The 26293-nt window shown below is 44.9% G+C and overlaps 1 protein-coding gene across 1 annotated transcript; it reads right to left on the reverse strand.

The window, feature by feature from the left end:
• Positions 1–334: 334 nt before the first annotated feature.
• USP39 (ubiquitin specific peptidase 39) lies at positions 335–24895 on the reverse strand. The gene is made up of 13 exons (XM_006203799.3): positions 24575–24895; positions 23016–23085; positions 21656–21750; positions 20330–20466; positions 18600–18752; positions 15542–15767; positions 14194–14271; positions 13037–13104; positions 12127–12315; positions 7566–7708; positions 3483–3618; positions 1666–1752; positions 335–827 (listed from the first exon to the last, which is right to left on the reverse strand). The coding sequence occupies exons 1-13, from the start codon at positions 24840–24842 to the stop codon at positions 780–782; spliced, it is 1698 nt and encodes a 565-aa protein (XP_006203861.1). The 5' UTR covers positions 24843–24895; the 3' UTR covers positions 335–779.
• Positions 24896–26293: the final 1398 nt, after the last annotated feature.

Consider the following 26293-nt stretch of genomic DNA (forward strand, 5'->3'; position numbering starts at 1 on the left):
CCCATGTTCTCAGCACCGCACTGCAGTCAGCTGCTCCTCCTCCCTCCCCCCATCCCTCCTCCCTCACACAGCCCCACACCGCAGGCTGAAACCGCCCACCTCGAGACTTCCAGTTAAACACAATAACAATTGATATCTTTTAGTCAGATATTTTGTTGCTCTGAGACAAATGCACCCTAACCGACACACACGCATAGGCTGACAGGAAGAGACAAACACAAGGTCCACCAGGTGACAGACTATGGGGTAGATACTTTGTGAAGATTAAAAAAAAAAAAAAAAAGCTGTCCTCTTAGGCAGCAGCCTAAGGAAAGGATATAAAACCAGAGGCTGGTTTAAAAACAGGGAAATATTTAATCCATCCCAAAACACACCAGGAAATGAAGAGAACCACAGCTACCCTATCTACCTATGATGGACGAAGGGTGTTACTGGCTTCAAGCTCTTATTCCTAGTCCTGAGGCTCTGATGCTTAGAAGAAACGATCTTGTCCCTCAGACACTCCCAGCTACCCAGAGACAAATTACATACATCTGTAAAAGAGTTCCGGCTAGAAGGGAGCTGGACAGAAGGAGAAAGGGACATCAGTTTAGAATAAACTGATCAAGGAACAGCTGGGTGACAGCAGAGCCATCCTGGGCAGATGGACCCCTGATGCTCCAATGTGAAACAGAGCACGTAAGACCTGGGCAGCCTCAGGGGACGTGCATCAGCCTCGCTCAGTGCTCTTATTTACTTCCTCAGCCAAAGTGCCAGGGAGCAAAGTTCCAGGGCCTCCTTCAAGCCCCCTGCTGGTTGGTTTCATCATTATCTCGCCTCTTCCAGATCTGCAAGAAATGAATACAGCAGATGTTCAGGAGCCGGCATTCAATCCGCAAACACTTATCAAGTACCTGAATCTGCGCCGGGCAGCGAACGGCCTGCCACCCCACTTACACACCCGCTAAACCCTCTGACACGAACTCAGAATCTTTCAGAAAATTCCCTCCCACTCAATTTTCACTTTTCCACGTACCCTTCTCTTACTTCATTCCAAACTCCTTTTCTGAAAAAGGACTTACAGCCAGGCCTGTAACTTTAGACACAACCGCCAAGGAAAGAGCTCTCTCTAGAGCGAGAGTGTCTCCCTTCTTTTCCCCAGAGCTACAGCGTTTTCTCAGCCTCACCCTTCCGTCTTTGCGGTCCTAGGGCACTTAGGAAGAGAAGGCAGAGGTACTCTGCCCCACGAGCGCTCAATCTGATGGAGAGGACAGCTGAAGTGACACAGCTGGTGCTCCAGGAGAGACAGGCAGACAGTGCCGTGGGGCCACACGGAGTGCTGACTTTGCTTAGGGAACTGGGGGAAGCTTCAGAGACAAATCCTAGCTGGCAGCCCTGAAGGTTCTGGGCTCTTCTTCCTCGAAACCAGGCCAAAAACTGACCTGGCTTACCATAAACATAACCTCTGCTCACCCGTTAATCTCCCACGCTTCCCTGCCCTTCTCCTTCGCCCTGAAAACCACGCCTAGGCTTCCGCCACCACGTCACCTGGCCCCACCGCACTCCTCAGCGCATCCTGCAAGGCACCCAACCTGATCCAACCCCACGCCCTGCCTTCGCCCGCATCGCTCCTGCCGCCGGCCCCGCACGCCATCGCCACATTCATCCCACCCACGGGCAGCCCACCTGAATGTAAGCCTCCGACAGTGTGATCATCTGGGGAAGGATGTCAGTCACCTGGAGGTCTTGTAACTCGTACCATTTGCCCGTCCCCTGCACAGAGTAAGAAGGGCTGGGTTAGGCTGCTCCCTAAAACCAAAAGGGTGTAAGAGGGAAGGGATCACAACCAAAAGCTAGAAAAGTCAGAACAGCCACCAGACCATCACTCAGCAAGAGCTGCGCACCCAGTAAGAGGGTTATCACCTCTGCCGGGCATCATTCAATTTAAAGAGCCTTTAGGGTGCGGATCTCAGCAAACTAAATTCCTGTCAAGGACTCCTTGAAGTACAACAGAGTCTCGAACACCATACGCCCGTTAAGAAGAATTTAGGAGGATAATAATGAGGAAAAAGAGGAAGCCCTCTGCTCCTCACCTAAGACGCCTCCTCGCGGCTCAGCAGCGGCGGAGCAGACACCCTCTCTTAAGGAGACGGGCAGTGCCAGCTAAACGCGTACACCCACCCCCGGCCCCAGAGAACACAGCAAGAGTCGGTCAAGAAGAAGCACCCTCAGTGGACATTGTCCGTCATACCAACCTGCTTCCTCTGGCCTGAAATCCCAGCGCTGCAAACACAGCAAAATCTACCTCAGTCCTACTTCCACACACAAGGTGGGGAGAGGTCTCCGGACTACGGCAGAGACACTTCCAGGAGTCCACCTGCCTCAACCACCCAAACTCCTAAGAACTGCCAAAGACAGATGTATTCCAGACATTCCGGACATGCCCGTAGTTCAGAGGGGAAACATGACCGAAGTTCAGCACCATATGAAGGACCAGTTAAGAACACCGGAAAGCGAGTCTCCAGGTTGAAATCCCAATTCCACTGACTTCAGATAAATCACTCACACTCCGAGCCCAGGTTCCTCATGTGAAACTAGACAGTATTAACACCCGTCTCGGAAATGTGTTCTAAGGCTCAAATGCGATGAACGTACTTTAAGCACCTGGTGTACTGTGTCCAGCACACAGCAAAGTACTTGAGAGACAGCAGCTAGTTATTATTAAAAACACAGTTCCAGAAAAGTCATCGAATTAGAACCACCTGTGCTAGTAACCTGCGTGATACCAAATATACCTTAAGCACGTGTTTCATCCATTTTCAGCTTGAGGCAAGTTCACAAAATTTTTTTAGCCATGAGGGAACCTCTACACAAATGTTTCGTAAACTTTAATTTCATACCAATCAGAGGGTCTCGTTAAAACGCAGACTCTGATTCAGGAGGGCTGGGCGGGGTCTGAGATGCTGAGTTCTGGTGAGTCTGACGTTCACGCTGCTGGTCCAGGGATTCCAGCTGAGGTGGAAAGGCTCGAGTCTAGGACAGGGCTTCTCAGCCCTGGCTGCATATTGGGAACCTCCTGGGAACTTCAAAAATCACGAAGCCTGGTTCCCACTTCCAGACAATCTAACAGAGTCTTAACTCTGACTGACATTTTGGGCCAGAAAATTCTTTGTTGCAGGGGCTGCCTGTGCATTTTAAGATATTCAGCAGCATCCTGGCCTCTACCTCAGTTGAAAACCAACAGGCACAAAGTACATTGTTGTCATGTAATTGAGCTGGGGTGGCCCAAGCATCAGGAGTCTAAAATCTGCCCGCCAGCTTGAGTCCAAAGTGCAGCCAAAACTGCAGAGCCACTGCCTAAACCACCCACTGGCAGCTCCAGCGCCTGCAGGGTCCCACAGTCAAGGACAAGGAAGGGCAAACTGAAAGGAGCCGCCCCCTGAAATGCCAAAGGAGCAACGCCTGCTTCTGCCACCGCGCCACGCGGCGCCAGCCCTACTCACGTGGTGCAGCACATGGATGCGGTAGGAGCCCTCGGCCGGCTTGCCGTCGTGCACGATGTTGGCGATGAGGTCGTAGGTGGTGTTCTCGTGCACCGCCTGCACCTCCTCAGACAGGTACTCTCTCAGATCCACGTTGCTGTGCAGATGGAAATACAGTGAAGGTCAGACAAAGGCTATGAGGCTGGCCTTTGTGTAGAGGGTAACTGTGCTCCACAAGCGGACCGCAAAGCTGGGGAACCCTATCTCAGGACCTGGATCGAGGTGGGCTTGAAGAGTCACTGGAGCCCAGGTTTGTAGAAATTCACATCGTTTGCCATAAAAATGAGTCAGACTGGACAGATTGGCTCTGTGGGAAAAGCACACTTTAAAGGCACGCCTAGCAGTCTAAAGTGCGGGAATTTAAACAGGTTACCAAACCCAAGGCTCTTGTATGACATGAACATGAGAGGCACCACCTCCTCTAAGCTGGCAGCGGGCGTAACCGCCTTATCCCCTGGCCTATCCGGGGACCAGCGGCATGTTAGGGGATCGGCTGGTCTCTGGCCTCAGGCTGTCGAAGGCCAATCACACGAGTATGTGTGTTGTCACTGTACACAATCACTGTAACAATTTCCATACGGCAAACCAGGCAGACCGTGCAGATTTATCCTCGTTTGATTTTCTGGGACCTTGCTTCTTTATTTAATTGTTTTTCTTTTAGTCAAGTAAGCAGAATGGTTACAAGGAAGAGAAATCCACCCTAGGTAGCTTAAGCAGAAAAGGGAAATTTATTCAAGGTTTTCAGACCAGGAAATGCAGCTGAAATCAGGCACTGGAGCAGCAGCAAGACCCACGAAAGCAACCTGCCCTCTTTTCTGCTTTGACATCGGCTTTGTTCTTTTCCCACTTGGCGTCCACTTCTTTTTGGAACCCACCTTGGCTACCCTACAGCTTCCAAATTTCTCTACTCCAGTTGCCAAGAAAAACCACTGACTAGGTTCCTTCAATTGGGACTTAAAAACATCAAATTTATTTTTAATACCTGAACATTCATTTTTAAAACATAGAGACGCATTCTTGCTGTACCTGGGATAAGATCTGCCTTTGTGTTTACTTGTTGAATTCTGTGAGTTGAAGTATAAATGTACACCAGTTACTACAAAGTAAAGAGCTATGACATATGCTTCCTGTGAAGACCACGATGACAATTACTAAGAACTTCCAAATAACCAAATAGGGAAACTGACAGTTAATATAAATATTAAGAGAATGCTAACTACATTATTTTCAGGAAAAATATAACCACCCGTAGCCTATAAATATTTATAAAAACTTAAATACAAGGTAGAATAAGAGAGATTACATTCTATTTCTCATCTCTGTACAACTGTCTGAGGTGCTACCATTCATCACACGCAACACAGAAATGTCCTCTCTGGAAGGATTTACCATGAATGCTAATAGCAGTCACACCCAGCGGTCACTTCTAGATATGTATCTCCTTTTGAATTCTAAACTATGATTATATCACCTGTCCAAAAATACAAAAAGTGTTCAATGTCAACCATGTAGCAATAAACCGGCAACTTTGTTCTGACTCCATTATGTAGCTTTCCGTGCGTCAGTGGCAGCTATTTATTTCTACAGACTGACAGAGTCCCATACAGACTGCAATACAGTCATTGTTACAACGTAATTTAGATGTGAGTCCTCAGAAATCCTCATGAACTCTAGACAGCCAAAATGCCTGCCAGCTGCTAAGAACTAACGTCTCATATTTAATAGCAGCTTTAATGACAGTTGTTCGGACTTCTCTGAACGAGTCCTAGAGAAATCTTTAGAAGTATTCATGCTCGGGCCTTTAAGACAGAAGTACAACTGTTTAAGTGGCCAAAAGGAATAAGGACATGTTAAATCACTTTGTTCTAGAAAACAGTCAAGGGCGCAGTCAGTCGTCCCCCCATCAGAAGAGTCCGACCTGGAGAACACCTGATTGGCTGGAAGTGAAACTTCAAAACTATGCTCCAGAAACCCTGTCTCCAGACGAGCAGAGGGCCCCTCGTTACTGCCAGTCTGATCGAACTCTGGTGAAAAAGAAGATGTGTTACGAATAAAACACGGGAGAAGAATCAGGTATGGAAAGGGTCCTTGTCAAGAAGTGGGGACTTTGGCTGACCTAGAGTCCTATTACCCTAGAAGTAATTACAGTGCATGAAGCAACTAAGCGCAGGTTCCCAGAGTCAGTCACACGGCCTGATGTTCTCCAAAAGGCTGACTAGCCAAGAAGTAATCTTCTCAGCTTCTCCAAGCTTTCTGAAGGACAAACTACTGAAGTCACAGTTACCAAACGGATAATCCAAATGCAACTGGTGGCAAAGTAAGCACACTCCAGGCCCAACATAAAGACACGGAGCAAGGAGACTCAGTGAGCGTGCCCCTTCCTGCCAGGAACAGACCGGTGACTCTGGCAATTCACAAGAGTCCAGCTCTGAGGGGAGGGTACAGCTCAAGGGGTAGAGCTCGTGCTTAGCACGCACGAGGTCCTGGGTTCAATCCTCAGTCTCTCTCTTAAAAAAAAAAAAAATCAGTAAGTAAACCTAATTACCCACGCCTCAAACAAACTAAAAAAAAGAAAAAAGAGTCCAGTTCTGAAATGAAACCCTGATACACAGACCTTCCAACCTCACTCTACGTGTCACACAAACAAGATGCTAGAGAAGAACAGGAAGTGAGAAAAGAGAAAAGAAATTCTCCTGTAATCCTAACTGCAAGGTTCTCTCTTCTCAGCCCACACCGTCCCACCAGAAACGATAAAATGTTACACCCAGAAGGACCCCTGGGGCTCATCTAGTCCAAGCCTCTCATGTAATCTACGTGAGAACATACAGATGACCTGCCCAAGGTCGCACAGCCAGGACGGCGCAGAACTCAGACCTCTTTAATTTTAGATGCTACACTCTTAAACACTACACAGAAGAAAGAACTAGTACCATTTTCAGAGGAGAACACTGGCAGTCCTCGCTTAGGCTGGGCAACTGGAAAACGGAGGGGCTGGAAGGAGAAAGATAAGGAGATGCACACTTGCCCTTACAGCCCCCACCGTACTTTCTAAGGTTAAAAAAATCACTTGCATGTGAAGTCTTAAAAAAATGATACAAATGAACTTGTTTACAAAACAGAAATAGACTCACAGACATAGAAAACAATCGTTACCAAAGGGGAAAGTGGTGGGGGTGAGGGGAGCTAAATTAGGAGTTTGGGATGAACAGATACATACTACTGTATACAAAACAGACAAACAGCAAGGTCTGGCTGTGCAGCACAGGGAACTGTATTCAGTACCTTGTAGTAACCTATACTGGAAAAAAATATGAAAAAGAATCACTTTGCTGCACACCTGCCCTGCCACCAGGCTTCTCCACGTTCTTCAGAGTGTGAAAAGCCATGTCTCTTGAGAAAAACCAACTATCTACCCCCAAAAGGGTCCTGCAAGAACGTTCTGCAACTCCTCCAAACTTCCCATTAAAATACACATGAATGTTCGTAAAAAGACAACCACATAAATTAAAAATAAGGCTATTAAAAAAGGCTAGACATCAAAATCTGTAACTTCCTCATCACTAGGGAGAAAGTCACCATGTTCCAGACTTTGTCCTCTAGGGACGAAGTAAGATAGCAGGACCCCAAGGCAGCAAGACAAATCTAGAGTCGTCCCCACTGTCCACATCGAGCTCACTGCAGCGTGTAAGACGAGATGACCAGCAAAGAGGTGGACAGGCTACCTGCTCAGGGTTTCCTTCAAAGCCAGGAGAACCCCACCCGTCCTGTCCTACTTCTTCCGACTGTTCTTCCCTGTCCTGAAAGACTGCCGTTCTCAGCAAGCAGCAGGACAGAAGGTGAAAGGGGAGCTGCCTTCGGGTAAACACCCATCTCTGAAGACCCTAAAACATGTGTATCCTTTCAATAAAAACTCTGAACCTGCATAGTGTAGGTAGGTTCCTTGCAATCTCCAACTCAGACAATCCAAAACGAAGAGTGGCACAAAAGATGAAAACAAACCCAAGCTTAACCCCCTACGAGGAAGCGAAGGAGGGCGACACTCACGTAATAGGGAAGTTGACTATAGTCGGATTCTTCTCCACAAAGAAATTGTTCTTCGTGAATCTCTTAATACAAAAGATGAGATATGGAGGCAGCTTGGTGAGCTGGAAGCGCTTCAGGAAGTTCTCCTTGTAGGTCTTATACTCCTAGAGAGAGAGAAGAAAATTATCAAATCAGCGCTGGAGCATTAGAGCAGGGATGTGAGTTTTGTTGTTTTGGTTTGGGGTTTTTTTGATGTAACTTTGCCTTACGCTTAGAATTCAGAAGACACCTGACCCCAGAAACCACACACAAGGCTTAGGAACAGCAGTCTGGCTGAAGCTGACTGAAGCACCTCAGCTGCGGGCTGCGTTTCAGCCAGCACGTGATCGTGCTATTGAACTCCGGCCACACTAACGTGGGCATTCGTTTCTACATGGACAACAAAAATGTCAAGTGAAGAAGAGGATTTGTTAATAGCCAAGAATTAAAAACCATGAAAGTCTCACTTAATTCAAGATCAGGAAGACATTCCTGACTTTCAGATGTGCGCACCGTGGAACGGGCACTTCTGAAGCAGGGAGGGGCCCCTCGTCATTGGGGTACTTCAGCAGAGGTGTCAACACCCACGTTCCTTCCTCCTCAAAGCTCCCAAGACTCGTGGGTCAAGTGCAGTCAAGCAACGCTCACTGTGGACTCACTCAGCATGTCTGAGGAGATGGCGTGGTGAGGGACTCAGGACATCCTCCTCAGACAAAGGGGCTTAAAAGCTAGTGAACATAAATGTATTCTTCCTTATCACAAACACAACTTAGTACAGTCAAAATTTAATAACTGGAGTGAAAGACTAATCATAACCTGAGAAGAAACACCAATGAGACCACCACTCTCTGGAGTGGGGTGAGTTCTGGAGGCAACCACAGACCCCATCAGGGATCCCCAGGATTCTCATGAAAATATTTTAATTTAAAACCTGGATACAAAAAGAAAAAAAAACTAGGATACAGGAACTCCAAAACCACCTGGATGACGACCTCGTAAAATGCCAAGTAGGAGCTTCGCTTCCAGCGTCACAACACGAGGAGCTGCACGAGTTCACGAAACTGGTGAAAATTATTTTAAGAACCACCATCACCACCGCCATTTAAACTCTCCACAAATGGTCGTAAGGGCAGAGAGCAAATGAAGACACGTTTACTAAGGAAAACGTTTTTCTCTAATGTTCTCTTCTAAAATGAAATGTTCCCTTCTAAAAGAAAATCTAATTTCAGTAAGAAGAGTGAGAGTCTGCGGTATCTGAACCAAGACCTCTCCCTTCGTTTCCCTCCTAACGAAGTGAGAAAGAAGCTCCTCTCCAGACCGGTACAGCCAGAACACAGGGATCCCTCTCCCCCCAGCTCTCAGAGGACCGTCTTCCCAGGAGAGGCAGGATGTCAACCTTTCTCCTTCTGGCCCAAACTACCTGTTCCGGAAGCAAAGTTCCAGTGTGTACCCAAAACATACGAAGCAAAAACTGACAAAAACAAGAAGATAAGGACAATTCAATAATAATAGCTGGAGACTTTAACACCCCACTTTCAACAGTGGATAGAACAACTAGGCAGCAGATCAACAAATAGATTTGAGCACTGTAAGCAGACCTAACCAACACATACAGAACATTCTACCACTAACTGCATTAACGTACATTCTTCTCAGGTGCACGTGGTATGTTCTCCATGACAGACCACACACTAGCCCATAAAACAAACTTCAACAAATATAAAGGCATAGAAATAACACAAAGACGTTCTCTGACCACAGTGGAATGAAATTAGAAATTAACAACAGAAAGAAATTTGGGAAACTCACAAATATGTAGAAATTAAACAACATACTCCTGAATAATCAATGGGTTAAAAAAGAAATCAAAAGGGAAGTTAGGAAAGACTTTGAGATGAATAGAAATGAAGACAACATATAAAAACTCATGGGATGAAGCTAAAGCAGTGTTTAAGAGGGGAATTTATAGCCATAAATGCCTAAGTTGAAAAATAAGATCTCAAATCAATAACCTTCCACCATAAGACACCAGAAAAAAAGAAAAGCAAACTAAACCTAAAGCAAGCAAAAAAAAGGAAACAAAAAATATTAGAGCAGAGATTAATGAAATACAGCACAGGAAAACAGTATTTCAGAAAAATCAATGAAAGCTATTTCTGTGAAAAGACAAGCTTTTAGCTAGTTGACCAAGAAAAAAAGAGAAAAATGCTCAAATTACCAGACTCGAAATTGAAAAAGGGGACATTACTATGGACTTCATAGCAATAAAAATGATTACGAAGGACGATGATAAACAACTGTATGTTAATATATTAGATAAGTCAGGGGAAATGGACAGATTCCTAGACAGACGCAAATCACCAAAACGTAAGAAGAAACACTCTGAACAGACCTACAACAAGTAAAGAGACTGAATCAGTTACCAGGAAACTATGCACAAACAGCCCAGGTCCATATGGCATCACTGGTACTTTCTACCAAGCATTTAAAGAAGAATTAACACCAATTCTTCACACACTTTTCCAAAATACTGAAGAGAAGGGAACACCTGCCAATTTATTTTATGAGGCCAACATTATCACGATACCAAAACCAGACAAAGATGTCACAAAGAAAGGCAACTACAGGTCAATATTTCCATGAATGTGGATGCAAAAATCCTCAACAAAATAATAGCAACCCGATTCCAACGTAAACGACAACAAAAATTACACACCATGACCAAGTATGATTTACCCGGGAATACAAAGGTGGCTTGGCATCCAAAAACCAGTTAGTGTCATGTTCCACATCATAATAATAAAAATAATAAAGCAATAAATAACAAAAGCCAAAAACCAAGCAACCATCTCATTAGACACAAAAAAGCACGGTATGTGAATTAAAGCTCAATAAAGCTGCTATTCTTTTAAAAACTAAGCTCCCCTGCCACATGATGAGTAATCTGAGAGCACTGGAGAAGTAAAGGTTTTCCAGCTCTAGACATGTACCTTCATTCAGGTAAATTTCTGATCATCTAAGGGTATAAGCACTACTGGAAAAAAATGTCTTTTTGTTGACATCAAGTAACTCATCTCTGCAAGGGTGATATAAAATACCATGTTAAAAGCAAAAAAAAAAATTTTTTTTTAGGTTTTTTTTTGGGGGGGGAGGTAATTAGATTTACTTACTTTTTTTTTAACGGAGGTACTGAGGATTGAACCTAGGACCTCGTGCATGCTAAGCACGCGCCCCACCACTTGAGCTATACCCTCCCCACCTAAAATTTTTTTAAATCAAGTAAATGCCAAGAGATTTCACTGCCCACATTTGTATCTATAACAGGTTGACATCAAGAAGCACCATTTTTAATTATCTCAGACTAGTGAAGGATAGTCAGATTTAATACCTAAATGACGTCACAGCCTTGTCACAGAGATGTGACAGAGAAACTTGAAAAAGTTTCTCAGGAGTTTATGTGAAAATGCTGGGGGGAAGAATTTCACCCTGGATATCAGTACCACATTCACATAGCAAGGTTTTTGCTGTATTCACATTGTAATAGCACTACTAACCAATTTTCAAAGTTTCATTTGTATGTAAGTTTGTTATAATTTAATATTTACTTAAAAGCTGTAGCTTATACCATCATTTCTGTTTATACTAATTTAGGTAACATTATAGTAACAATAAATTTAAATCAATACTGAGGGTCCACAAGAATCTTAATGTTACTTAACCCTGAACAAACAGTAATAATAGGGTCCATGTGCACAATTGAAAAAGTCAGATGAAAAATCTGAGTTTAGATCCCCAGCTCTGTCACTTAAAATCAATATAAAATAAAACCAAATAAAATAAACTGATCTAGATGAGCCTTAAGGTTTTTCACCTCCACAAAATGAAATGAGCCTAAGAATCAGCTTAGACATTTTAGGAATCACTGTCACTTATCTGTGTGCATGTGTGTGCGTGCGTGTATGTACTGGGGGTGGGGGAGAAGGGCATTTACTATCTGAAAACAAAAGAATCTCAGTTGATAAAGCAAGCAGAAAGGGTCTGAATAAGGCATCAAGCTAAAAAAAATCCTCCTGCCATTAAAAAAAAAAATCTCCCAGTAAAGAACCAAAAACAATTAAATTTGTCTAGGATGAAAAAGGAATTAAACCATGAAACAGTTAACTTAGCAGATATAAAAAGAGACTTTTAACTTGATGAAGAGCAACAGTATAGAAATAATAAAATTTTTAGTTCGATTTTAGTTGCTTTTTTCCACTTTAATGTTGACGTTCTATTTTTTAAAAGATGGGAGTGTTTCCTACTTTTGTGAGTTTCTACTATCCTCAACACCCATTCCTTTCTCCACACTACTTGGATGCACTGTAATTCAAGTTAAGAGTAGGGGTGATCAGCTAAAAACAGCAGAGTCTGGTAGGCTCAATAAACACAGGACACTTTAAAATTAAATGTATTACATACAGGTGGCGATTTCCAAGCATAAAAAGAAAAATGTGTCAAGAGGAAGAAAGGGGTTATCAACAAGGTAGGTGTGCAAGTGGGCTACCTTCTCGGTGATGCCGTTGAACTTGGCCAGGATGTTGAAGAGAGGCACCTGGGGGATGATGAGCTGCTCCTTCTCGTCCTTGTAGAGCGGGGCGGTGGGGAGGTCCAGCGTCAGGTACATGAAGGTGGACTCCACCATCGTCTCCTGGTACTCGTCATTGTGCAGCAGCTGCTCTTTTTCCTCTGCTGGCTGGAAACAACGAGCGAGAAGGAAGAGGAGGGGAAGGAGTGAGAGCGGAGTGGAGGACACCGCAGACGGGAAGAAACCATGTGTCCATTACACTTACACTTACTTCATTTTATGAAGGAAGAGGGGTGCCCAAGAGCCCAGCAGTTTCACACCCAGTTGCACAACCTGCTTAGATTAATGCAAAAACTGGGCTTCTGTCTTTAAATACCAAATTATTTTAAAAGCTTTTAGGTATCTAGAAAGCTCTTATCTGAGCTTTCTGAAAAAACACACTAGCACCACTCAGTGGCCAGATCGCTGAAATCAGTCAGCCCTCAGTACCCGGATGAGATTGGTTCTAAGACCTGCCTTGGATACCTGAGTCCGAGGATGCTCAAGTCCCAGAGGTGGCCTTCCACATCCACAGATTCTGTATCCATAGATTCAACAAACTGCTATACGTAAACATAGTGGTTTTATGTATTGATAAAAATCTGCATGTAAGTGAACCAGTTGGAGTTAAACCCATGCTGTTGGAAGGTCACCTGTGTATCCAACTATCACCTCCAAAACCTAAGCGTGCTGGTGCCACAGGAATCCATGGGAACTGCCACTTGGCAGGTGTTTTTAGGACCTCTTCCTGGAGCAAAAGGCTGAGCCAGTCATCTAAGCATCTCTTTGCCAGCCCTAAATCCCCTCAAGCAATATAAATCAGTCCAAGACTCAGGTTCCAGCCACTCACCAAATCAGGATGAGGAAGCTTTTTAGTGAAGATCCTCATGGACCCCTGGAAAACATCAGTCACAATAGCTGTACAAACAGAAACCAAAATGCAAATTCTATCAGGTTGGAAAGCATTTCCAAAATACAGTCTTAACTTCTACATTTCTGAAATAAACTTCATTTTCCAGCATAAGACCCAAAGCTTTCCCTAAACACAGAAGCACCTTTGTAATACATACCACTGTGGTACCTTTATAACTACCTGTGTAAATAATTATTTTATGTCTATCTTCTCCGTAAGATACCTTCTGACCTTCCAGCACAGGGTCAAAGAGCACAGTCCGTAAGAGAAAAATTAAGTGCCTTTGAAATAAATGGTTTACAGAATCTGGAGACTGATGAATCCCCAGAAGTCACAGGTAAAATAAGAGACATCCAAGAAAGCATAACCCATAACTATGTGCCACTTGCAAAGAGAGTGTCCACCCTGCACTAGACATAAAGGAAAATGACAGACCGAGGGACACAGCGGAGCAGAACCAAAGCAACAAGAGCAAAAGCACAACAGGGTTCTTGAATTCTGACAGGACCCAAGCTAGAGAGCTCAGACCCTGTGCACAGGCCAAAGTCACATGAGGGCTCCAAAATTATTCACCTGGCTCAAGAGTCGCTAAGCTAACAGTTACTTTTGGCATTCATGAAAAATGCCTAACTACTGTTAAGCCAATGTGGACACGAAGGAACATGGGGACTCAAGGTCTGCGAATCTACAGGGAGGCCAGCTGCATCTCCCCAAGTACAGGCTCAGGGTGAGGAACTAGCTTTTAGTTTGTTTTACCCAGTTACAAGCCAGGCAAACCACCCACCAAGTCCTCGCTCTGGCACCACCGGCATGTCTACAACATGCTTCCCAGCCTCTCAGTTTGAAACTGGGTCAGGGTTTCTAGAGCACAACTGTATCCATTTCCACTTATTAAACATGCCATTGGATATACCCATACTCTAACAAAGGAAACTGGAGAGGGAGCCATTCAGGAGCCAAGCTCTCCCATGTGTACAGAGATGCTGGCCTGACACAAAAAGGTAAACAAGTAAGGAGAAAAGGATGGGAAGCTGCGAAGTGTTTTTAAAAGGAAGCAAACAAAAAACTCCCTTTTACAAAATAACATGACTTACTCTTTTTTTTCTTCTTTGTGCCCCCCAGAGCTGAGTGCAGAGCATTCAAAAACCAGGACAGAAAGTCAACTCCATCCCCTGGAAAAGAAAGAAAGGTGGGACGTTGAACCTGGGAGACAGTATGATAATCCAAACTGCTGACTGGCACGACTCCACACTCCCAGTCTCCTCCTTCCTCTCCAGCCATGCCATCCTGCCCCCTGGCATCCTCCTCTACCTGGCCACTGCATCCTGCAACTCCTCAAGGTCAAGCTCTTAGTCTTCTGATCTTTACTGCCCCCAGGCTCTCTGGTCCAACCAGGACCTTTGAATATCATTCTCTATTTCAAACCCGAGTCTCATCACCCACCAAAAATCATTACTGGACTTCCCTATAAAAGCACTCCTCAGCCAGAATGTGTTTAAAACAAAAATGTGATGGCATGTCTTTGCCAAAAGAGCCTTTCCTGACCCCCCACTGTTATCAGGGTATAATCCAAGCTCCTTACAGTGGCATATAAACCCGACAACCTGGTCCCTCCCTTCCAACCTCCACCTCAGTGCTCATCATTGAATTCAATGGTCCAGCCACGTGCAGTCTTCTGTCTGTGCCAGGGACCTCCATGCTTCTATCCAGTGTCCTCTCCACCTGGAATGCCCACCCTCAACCTGTCTCCTCACTACCTAAAACTCAGGTGTCTCTTCCTTCACTGGTGTCTCCCCCAGCCCACCTCCCACCTGTCTGAGGGGGGTCTTTGCTCTGTGCTCCCTCCCACAGCATACTGGGCTTCCTCAATCACCACACTTAAGACCCTGTGATCATCTTTCTACACAACTGTCTTGCCCACTAGAATGGGAGCTCCTGGAAGAGAAAATTTGTGTTTCATATGCCTGCAGCTCTAAAACCTACTAGCACCATGAGTAAATGGTGAATCACCTGAACCCGGGATGCTAGAGAATACTTTATCACATTCAGGAGCTAAGAGCTACTCATGTGGCAAGAACTCACTGGGTTTGGAGGGATGAAAACAGTCAAAACAGAATATTCCAGTCTGCAACATGACAAAATGAGAAGCAAGAGTGGTAGGCGCCTTTCCAACTCTAGTAAGGGCTGGTGCCTTTCCCAGCCTCCTGGTTTTTTTTCCTGAGCCAAATAAGTTTACCAAGTCAGACAGGCATTCTATGTAGGTGAAACTGTGAGTGGGACTCTGAGCAGGCCATGCTGACAAAAGAAGAGAGAGGAACCTAACCACACCACCCACTGGATGCTCGCTGGAGCTACTGTCTCACTGCAAAGTGGAAGTAAATGTGCTCATCAAAGTAGTCTTGTTGCCCTCAGGTCAGAAAACATGAATTATTCATTTCTTACCTTGCTTGGTGATCTGAAAAGTCTTCTTGCTGCAAAGGACAACAGCCTGAAGCATCTCATGGGGAGAGACATGGGCCTTGAAATTTCGAGGGTTCCAGAGCTTTCTCATCAGCTCTCCAAAGCGCTGGACCAACAGGAACATGATGTCCCCAGGGGGACGCTTGATGTTCTTGTAATTGTCTTCTTCCAGGAAGTAGTTCCGGAGAGGAGGGACGTTAGACAGAGCCTGCGGGTCAGACACTACGATTAGCCCAAAGCCCTTCAGCAGGGCCCCTGGGAGCCAAGCTCGTCCACCCAAGGTTCTTCTAAAACCTGTGCCTGTGGTGCCTTAAAGAATCAGAAGTAAATAAATGGGCTGCCAGAGATGCGCCCGAGAGTTCACATTAGAGGAACATCCTTTACAGTGAGTGCCACAGAAAGTCCAGTTCTGCAGACACTCCGCTGACGTAGAAAGAAATTTTAAAACAAAGGTATTCAAATCCCTATCTATTGATTTAATAGCTTCCTTTGTTTACTCTAACTAGGCCTGTGACTATGTTTGGACTCATAAGGAACTGAAGACTAGAAATCCAAACACTCTTTCCTCATCATGCACTTGGCTGGGACAGGACTATCTGGAGGCCACAGTTCCCCCACCTCTCAACTGCACATTTAAACAATATGTGAAAATCATCTTAATAAAATCTGGTGTTTTCCCCAAATGTGGTACTGAGGGTGGTAAAAAAAGCATATATAAAACTATATATAAAAATCAACGTACTTTGTTATGATAGAACTTAGTCAAAAGGTTTAAGAGAACAAAAATAAATTTTATCTCATTAAGCAAAAAGATAAAGACCAGCCATGTCAGTTCAGGAAAAAGCACATGCTCACTATCGTGAGTTATAAAAGTGGAAGGAAAACCACAGAACGGACCCTTCTAAGTGCAGTCTCCCCACTGGTCCCTCCTGATGGGGTTGTGAACCCTTATCAGTGCTATGCTTACCATGAGCACAACGCTGCCAAGGGAATCCATTTAGAAAGGACAGAAGGATGGTGCTAAATACAGCGAACTCAGAGATCTCTGGGGACACCACCTCCGGACGCAGTGCGCACCCGGATAAGAGGCGATCAGGAAGGCTCCCACAAGCCCAGCTCAGCCAGGGAAACAAGGACTTCCTGCTTGGAAAGCTCCTCTCAAAAGAAGAAGAGAGTGGATAAAGTTTATCCAATTCTCAGTCACCCATGCTGTGGGGAGGCTCTCTGGTTTCAGCTATAGAACAAGCAGTAGGTGTCCTCGGAGAGCGATTATCCAGCCTCCAGACAGGGTGCTTGGTCTCAATCCCATTTTAGCAGAAATATCATCACAGAGGATTTGTTCATCTGCTTATACGTATAAGTAAGGAGAGCTCCCTACGGGGACTAAAACCCATCACAAAGCCAAGACTAACTGGCCTGACCATGTTCAAATCCTACCCATCCATCGTGTGACACTCTTCGCAAAGCCACAGGAGGCTGCAAGAGGAACAGTCGGCAAGGTCTCTCTCCATCTAAGAATTTGACCTTTCCAGGGACCAGACACGACACCAATGGCAGACACTAAAACTCACAGGTTTACTTTTACAATTTTTACCTAATTCTTTATGCAAAAATACCATAAACAAAGTTTAAAGGCCAAACAATTAAAATGAAATATGTACTACATATGCAACAGAAAAAGGCTAATATAAACATATATATTTTTAAAGCTTAATAAAATGGACCACTAATAGAAAAATAAGCACATAGGCCCAATAATTCATGAAAAAATATAAGAATCAACTTTAGAAGTGAATTTTTAAAAAAGAAAGTTAAAATGGAGATACCTGTCAAAATGGGAAAAAAAATCTTTTCAATAGTAATAGTGACAGCGCAAGATGAAAAAGGCACCCTTTTGTGTTGCTGGTGGGTTTGTAAATTGCTATAAATCCCTTACAGCATTAGCAAAAGAAGTGAAGGTTAAATCAATTAAACTTTTTAAAAGGGTGATGTAATCATTAAGGATGCTGCATGAGAATACTGATTTCATAATATGCTTTTAAGTTAAAGCATACACAAAGATACATATATATACTATGTTACTTTGTAGACAAAGTCTAGAAAAGAAATACAACAAAACATAACCTGTCACAAAACTGAAAGACTATATACAGAGAGGGACACTCACTGCAATACTGGTAACAGAAAAAAAAATGTGAGACAAGTGAAATTTTATCTATCAATGGGTAATAACAAAACAAACCATAATATTGCCACACAACGGAATACGCATGTGTGCATCTGCTTTTAGAATAAAGCTCTGGAGGTCTCTACACTGTTAACTACCACACGAGAGTACTAGGGAAAGAAAAGAATGAAGCTTTCATTTTGTACTTTCTGTATCTTCCAACCCTCACCAGTAAGAAATTGTTTATAGTTTTTTTAAATCAATTTTTTTTTTTTGGTGAAGATGATTTTTCTTTTTCTTTTATTTTCTTATTTATTTTTCTTTTAATTTTATCTTATTGAGTTATAGTCAGTTTACATTGTTGTGTCAACTGATTTTCTTACTTACGCTTAACAACATTTTCTAGTTTTTCTACAATGTGCACATATTACTCACATAATTTTTTTAAAAAGCAACACTTAATCACAAACAGAATAACTCTGGCTTTCTACCTTTCCCATTTTGAGGCTTAAGCACAGGCGGGACGGATATCAGTCAACACAATGAATATCTGCACCACTTTGAGAAAAAAAAAAAAAGCATCACCTGGCATACGTGCTTCCCACCTGGTCCTGCAGGCCTCACGCAGAGTCCAGCCCTCATTCCCTAGAAGCTCCAGAGGCTGGAACAGGCCCACCACTGGGCAGCAGCCCCTCTGAGCAGACACAGGCACACTGTGGTTGGCGCAGAACAAATACCCAAGTGGAGTCCTCAGCAAGACTCTGGGTCTGAAGACCACCTGGCTGCACTCTGCCTGAAGGCAGTCATTTCTTGAAGGCCCTTCGTGGCGTTCCCGGGCTGCCCGCTCCCTCACTGCTCCCATCGCCATCCTACCTGAAGGACGGCGTTGGCGTAGTCGTTGGCCTTTATGTTGTTCAGGCCCACGATGCCTGGCAGGTAAGTGGTGCCATCGTACGCCCGGGACAACTTGGCCTGCTTGTCCAAGTTAGCAATCTGCTGCTTCGTGAAAGTGGGCTTCAACACATACTGCAAAGCAAAAGAAAACTCCAGGTTGCCTTAGGCTGTCTGCAGAGCCCACCAAGTTTGTCCGGCACAGTGATTTCTTTTTTGTTTGTTTGTCTTTATTTATTTATTTTTCTGGGGGGGGGGCTAATTAGGTTTGTTTGTTTATTTATTTATTTTTAATGGAGGTACCGGGGCTTTTACCCAGGATCTCGTGCATGCTAAGCAGGCACTCTGACACTGAGCTATACTGGGCCACTCCCTATACCTTGCCCCTCCCAGAACAGCAATTTCTGCCAAAAAAAAAAACCAAAAAACACTTTGGTCATGAATGTCTCACTACCCGCCCAAAGGGCTCCCACTAGTAGGTACAGGACAGAGGTAATATGGAATAGGCCACTCCACATTGCTTACCTAGAAGGCCATCTCTCTATCTAAACCAAAATCACTGAATCCCAGGCCCTTCCCCACACCTCAGGTCCAGCCACCCCCATGACAAACAATGGTCAGAAGCTGCAGGGCCCCCAAGTCCGTGGGCAACAGGACTCAGTCCCGGGGGGTACCTCACACAAAGCAGTACATGGGTGCCGGAGTGCCGCCTCCCCTCCCCTCCCCTGTCTGTGCAGGGCTGAGATCTCATGACTCCCTGCAGCTGGAAAGGCAGGATCAGAACCTCCCCAGTCCGAGAGCTAAGAGGGTCGTCATGTCACAGGCTGGACAGAGGTCATCACTAACTCAATCTGAAAGCTTGAATTCAAGGGGGAGGGTACAGCTCAGTGGTAGAGTGCATGCTTAGCTCACACGCGGTCCTGGGCTCAATCCCTAGTCCCTACAAATAAACAAGCAAGCAAACAAACAAACAAAGCAATCTAATTAACATCCCCCCACACATTTTTAAAAAACCTTTACAAAAAAAAAAAGCTTTTATTAATATCAGTTATTCCCTCTGTAAATACTGTCCACAACCATAACCATTTAATCTCACTTTTCACAGGCCTGTAAAACTTAAGTGGCATAAGTAGTGTTTCAAACACTCTGTGAACAGCCAGCTTTCCTTAGTAAACAGAGTATTCAACTCTATTAACGGCACAGCGACTTGTTGAACAGGAAAAATTAATAATTCCAACAGTAATCAAAGCTCAAGAGGATATTTCCACACTCCCCACTTAAGTACAGGGACTCCTGGCGCAGGTCACAAACCAGAGCTCATGGATGGGACATGCTGACCATTCTGGGCACATCACCCAAAAGTAGGCGGGAGCTGGTATACATCTTGGGATCCACTGTCCTACGTGAGGCCCAATTCACATCCTTGCTCCGAAGTGTGGAAGGGTAACTTATTTCACAAAAATGCTTCCACTCCAATTGAAAAGTAGTCATATTTCCTCAGTCCTAACTAAAAGCAGACATGAAAAGTAGGCTGCAGACCACGAGCCACAGTTATGAATCGTGACCCCCTTACTCAGTTTCCCAAAGGGAAAGGAACCTCTCAGTGCCCAAGGGACTGAGACTCTTCCCTGACCTGCGTGGGGCAGAGCCTCAGGAGCCCTGGGGCAGCTCCCAGGAGAACTAGCTGCAAACCAACCCTCTTGGACACACACCGTGATATCCTCCAGCGAGGAGTCAATGATCTCATAGTTGTCTGGGAGACAGTAAAACTTGAGGGTGTGGAGGTTGAGGAAGACATGGTGACTAAACTGGACACTGTGGATGTAGGCATGAGACTTCAAACCCCGGCCTGGAGGGAGAGACGAAAGGCTGTAAGAGAAGGGCGGACTCTGGACGCGCACAGATCAGGTGTGATTTTCCTTTCATTATTCTGTACTGGACCATGTTAATATCAGCAAAAAACAAATTACTACACCATCTGTAAAGTCAGCCTCCCACATGACCTCCTCTCATCACAAAAGTTAGCAAGAAAGAAGAGACCGTTGTTTTCTTCCCCAGACGGCGTAAGACAGGGGAACTGATTTCGTACACGTGAGTATGAAAAATATCTGAGTGCTTATGGATGTCTGTATGTCTGTGTGTACAGACAGACCTAGCTTCACATACCATCAGGAATTAGGGATATCTATGAACGTACTACATACGGTACACACACGTACAGACATACAGGCTTGCACATACGCACATGTACCTATCCTGTGACAGTCCCTCATCACTTAGTCCTGATCTTCCAACTGCCCACATTCAGGATAATCCTGCTCCTACGTACCTTTGTTCATGTTGCCACTCCCTCCTAGAATATCTCACCCTTAACCTGTTCAAACTCTGTACGTCCCATCAGTACAAGTTCCACTGCCACCCACTCCATGAACTCAACACAAACACTCCAGCTAACGTTTGACCTCTGTATATTTCAGCTCCTATTGTGCTTATTTATACTCAGTGCCACACGGTCTAGCAATAATCTTTGTGATCTTAAGAGAGTTTGCTGATTGTTTTATGTGTTACTCTTGACTATTTACAAGATCCTTGTAAGAACAAAGAATGTAGCTTACATTTCTTTTGTATTCTCCACTACACTGTGCACGTATCATCTTCTTGACCTGAATGAACTGAAATAATTAATTTCCAGAAAAGAACAGAATGTAAAAGTGCTTAGACAAAAGGATTCTCAGAAAAAGACGTAAGTATAGAAAATATCAGAAATTCAAAAGCCCAGAGCCTTTGCGATTTCCTACACAGTCTTTCACATGGCTACTTCCCTCTCTCTTTCCTATGGATTCAGGTTCAGAGCAAACAGAGAACCTCCTGTGGATTTTCTAAGGGTATTCCAATTTCCCAGGATCAAAGGTATGGATTATTAAACACGACTCCTAACAGGTAGCTTACTTTCTTTAACAACAACAACAGATCTCTGAGGCAGACCTGTAGCTAGCACTGAAAACTGAGCAAGTTTGTAATGCGAAACATTTATTTACCCTGAAAGTACTTGCCACACACCAGACAGGCATATGCATTGATATGTGAGAGAGAGATGGAACACAGTTTCTCAAAGTCGAAGTCCAGCACACTCCTAAAAGCAGCAAAACAAAACAAGCAATTAATAGGGATGGATGCCTAGGCGAGTACCCGTGAAGCAGCGTTGGCTCCGTGTTCCGCAGTGTCACGTAGTATCCCTTAGGGAATGGCTCCAATGCCACATGTAAACCATGGGGAACCTTAACGATTCCTCACCTAGACATTTCATATAGCACCCCCACCACCAAGTCCCAAAGGATGGCAAAGGTATCTTCATCAATGACCCTCTTTCTTTTTAGTATTTACAATCACTTGAGAACCTTCCATCACCTTCTCTGGAGGAAAAGACACAAGTAGGACCCAAATAACAGGGCCCCAAGAGCATTCCAGGTTAAAGGACTGGGGGTGGAAGGACACAAAAAGAAAAATGTGTATTTGTCTGTGAAAACAAGTGGGAAGCCTGAAGAATTTTAGGGGAATACCTGCAAACAGATCTGTCTACTCAAGTGCGAAGTAACTGAGTACTGGGCGGGTTTAGTGATTAAAATAAAAAACTTTACCTCCACTGAATCCACGGGTTGCAAAGGGATTCCTTCTCCAATATTAACTATAATCAATTAAAAAGGTTCCACGAAAGCTGAACTGTTCATTAAAGGGGACACTAGCTACACATGGTTATTGATGTTTGTTTATTTGTTTTGAAATTTTATTTTCTTAATTGAAGTATACTCAGTTTATAATGTGTCAATTTGCTATTGGTATTTAAATGTAAAGTAATTAAAATTAAATAAAATCTAAAATTCAGTTCCTCAAGCTACATTTCAAGTGCTCAGTAGTCACTAGTAGCTTGCGTCTCTGACAATGGGCAACCTTAAGGAGCAATTCCACTGTTGCAAAAAAGTCTATCAGACAGTGCTACCCTAGGGCATGAGTGAAAAATTAAACTGAGATGCATCTGGGATCATCTGGAAGAGGTAACCACCTCTGTGTTAGGACATAGTTTTGACTGTTTCTTCTCTGCTGAATCCCAGGCATCTAGAACGGTACCTAGCACATAGCTGGTGCTCAGTAAATACATACATTTGCTCTTGTCTTTGACACCACATATCCCTTTATTCTCTTATACAAGTTCAAAATGAGCTGAACGCTCTTCCTGCATGTGCCCACCCTAAAGAAACATGGCAAGAAGCATCGTTTCCTGGGCAGAAAGCTTTTAAAGAGGAAAAGTTTTTGAACAGATTGTTTAACATACAATCCAAAGAACTTTCTTAACAGATTCCACTGTTCTTTTGCTGCCCTCGGCACCCCTGCGCTACTGACCTGTTAATGGTATCCAGGTACGGGCAGTGGCGGCTCCTCCGGTCCTCAGAATCCACGCGTCCATTCTTTGCTGAAAGGAAAATCATCAAAAGCTATGAAAATGGGAAACTCATTCTCAGCGTCAGCTACCAGTACAAACATTTCTGATCAGAAATGGGAAAATCTAATCAGGATAAGCTCATATGCAAGTAGCCTGACAACACCCCAAAAAAGCCCATTAATGGAACAAGCTGCAAACTGAGAACATATACTTGAAACACATATAGCCAACAAAGGAATTGCTTATAGGTTACATAAAGAAATCCAGTGAAGAGATTTAAAATAAGACAACCCAACAGAAAACAAGGAAGACAGCCCACAAATGTATGAAAAGATGCTCGACCTCATCAATAATCAAGAAAATGCAAATTTCCTTGCACAACGATATAGCACTTCACACCAACTAGACAGGGAAAAATAAAATCAGGAAACTCCAAGTATTGGCAAATATGTGGAGCAACGAGAATGCCCATGTACTGCTGCTGGGAATGCAAACTGTTGCAATCTCTTAAAAGCAGTACAGCAAGATCAAAGCTGAAAATACATAGACCTTTTGACCCATATACCCTAGAGAAATTTTGCACACATGCACCAGGAATGCTTTACTGAAAAAGATCTGTAGCAGCAATATTTGAAAGAGACCAAACTGAAAACAACCCAAATGCCTACCACATATAAAATGGAGAAATATATTTTGGTATATCATCAATAGAACATTATGCTGCCACGAACATCTACTCATCATATGAACCTCAAAAATATGGCTAGAAAAAAAAAGGGCAAATCAGAATACTACACATAGTATGACTCTATTTATATCAAAGACAAAATAAAACAGTTCTACTTTGGGATGCATATATGAGATAAAACCATAAATAATAAAAGTAGAAGTGACTAGAAAAAATTCAGAAGTGATTACCTAAGCAAGGAAGGAAGGCAGATACAAGTGGAAGGGGCCTACGGGAGCTTCTAAGGCACAGTTTAAGTACCACTTCTTAAGCTGAACAGCGTCAGGAGGCAATTCTCCATAGGTCTCTTGTGTTCTGTACATATTATGACCACAGGCACCAACTGCCTCCAGACTACCTTGTCACGGATGCTTGTAGAGTTAAAGGCCTTGGAAGACAGAGAGGGTATCTCCCTACACAGCAAAGAGGAGGCAAGCTCACAAACCATTATAGAAGATTCAGGTTCTCTAAGCTCAAAGTTCCGGTCCTGTAAGGCCACCCACTGCGTGGGGGGTTCTCTTCCAGTTGCACTGTGGGAACTGACTCAAGGAACTGGCAACAATACTGTATTCTGGCTACTGTTACTGCTGAAATCAACTATCTCAAGAAAAGCTACTGTTGTTATTACTGTTCTTAGAGATACGATAGCTACGATTATTCCTAAGACTAGCACCGTTCTCATTGCAACGCAGTCGAGTCGCGTCGCTTGTGGAGTGGGACCACCCCGCGGTGAGAGGTTGGAAAGAGAAAAACAAGAACGCGAGAGTAGAGCCCGCGCCCAGCCCCGCGCACCTCGCACCTCCCGCTCAGGCTCCGAGTCCTCGTCGGCCTCGCGCTCCCGCTTCACCCGCACCGCCGGGACCACGGGTGCCGGGGCCTCGCGCGCGCTCGCCGGCTCGACCTCCCGCTTCACGCGCACCGGGCTGCCCCGGGAGCTCGGCGCCTCAGTCTCCCGCTCCCGATCTCGCTCCCGCTTGACGCGAGCCGAGCTGCCCCGCGATTCGGACTCGCGCTTCCCACGGGTGGAACCACGAGACTCCCGCTTGGACCGGCCGGACATCGCCGCTACCGGCCGAGCAGCCAGGCGCAGACTCCACGTACGACCGAGCGCGCAGCAAGCAGCCAATCAGGAGCGGCGCAGTTACGGCGCCCAAGGCTCTCTACGAGTCGCCGATGGGGACAAATCACGCAGCAGCGAACTGGGCAGTATTGCGCCTCTTGCGGTTTCTTTGCGGCTGCGTGAGCACGAAAGACGGATAGGCGGGCCTACTGCCTCTTTACCCAAATTTCCAGCTAACGAAAGCAGGAACCGTTTACTGACTGGAGAATTGCTGAATAAAAAAAGCTGTCATTGGGCCCCAGGCTTCTTCAAGATATTTTGTGCCCTGAAACCAGAATTGAGGGTCATCTCCACAGTCTCCGCGCTTCGGAGCCTGACTCCCTGCGCAGACCTCGGCGACATCCCCAAATCATCCCTTTCGTGGAACAACCCGGCGGCTCTAATTCCACATTTAGAGGACTGTTCTTGGTATCACAGGAAAATGCAAACGACAGGCAAAGGGAGACCAGTGGCGCTAATAAAGCTCAAGCCTCAGGGCCTGTAACTTTCAGGACCCTTTCCTCGACTCTGAACTACTTTGTACAGTTCTGCTGAGATGTGGTTGCCGTCCAATATAGTGCACGTTAAAGTGTACTGTTTGCTAAATACTGATGGAAGTATGTATGCACTACGAAACCATCATCACGATCAAGATTATGAACCTAACCACCATCCACCAAGTGTTCTGCTCTAACCATTGATCTGCTTTCATTGATCGCTACAGATCAGTGTCACTTTCTAGAGTTGTATATAAACGGAAGCACACAGCGAGTCCCCTTTCTTTGCCTGGCCTCTTTCACTCGGCGTATTTGTTTTGAGATTCATCCACGTTGCTGAGTATACAACAACTCGTCGCTTTTGATTGCTCAGCAGTATTCTAGCGGATGCGCCAGTCTGTCCCTGTTCTAAACACAAATTGCTAGTTTTATCTTTTTTTTTTAAAGAGATTTTAAAAATGGCACACGCTCAAGACCCCTGAAAAACCTGGGTCCTCCCACAGGGAGAGTTAGGACATCGGTCCGACGGGCGCCGAGGTGAGCTGGGTGGCGAGACGCGCGCAGAGCTCCAGCGCTGGGCGGGCTGGAAGGGGCGTCCCCGCCACCTGGGGCGCGGGGTCCAGGGGCGGGCCGGGGCGCCGCTCTGTGCCCTGCGCGGGCACTCGCCTCCTCATCACCTCTTTGAAGGTAGGTGCTCTCAGTGCTCCCACTTACAAATGAGTAAACTGAGGCACAGCGGCGCTCAGGAGTCAGCCAAGGTCACGCAGCTATTGATGGAAGTTTCACGGCAGCCCACCACAGGAAACAGGACGGGAAAGCTCCGCACCGAACGCTGAGCGGCGTGACGGGTGCTTTGTGGTTCTCTGAACTTTCGGATGTATCTAGTCCTGCCTTCCTACCGGTGTGCCGCAAAGG

The sequence above is a fragment of the Vicugna pacos genome, chromosome 28, assembly GCF_048564905.1.
Source record: "Vicugna pacos chromosome 28, VicPac4, whole genome shotgun sequence".
NCBI lineage: Eukaryota > Metazoa > Chordata > Mammalia > Artiodactyla > Camelidae > Vicugna > Vicugna pacos.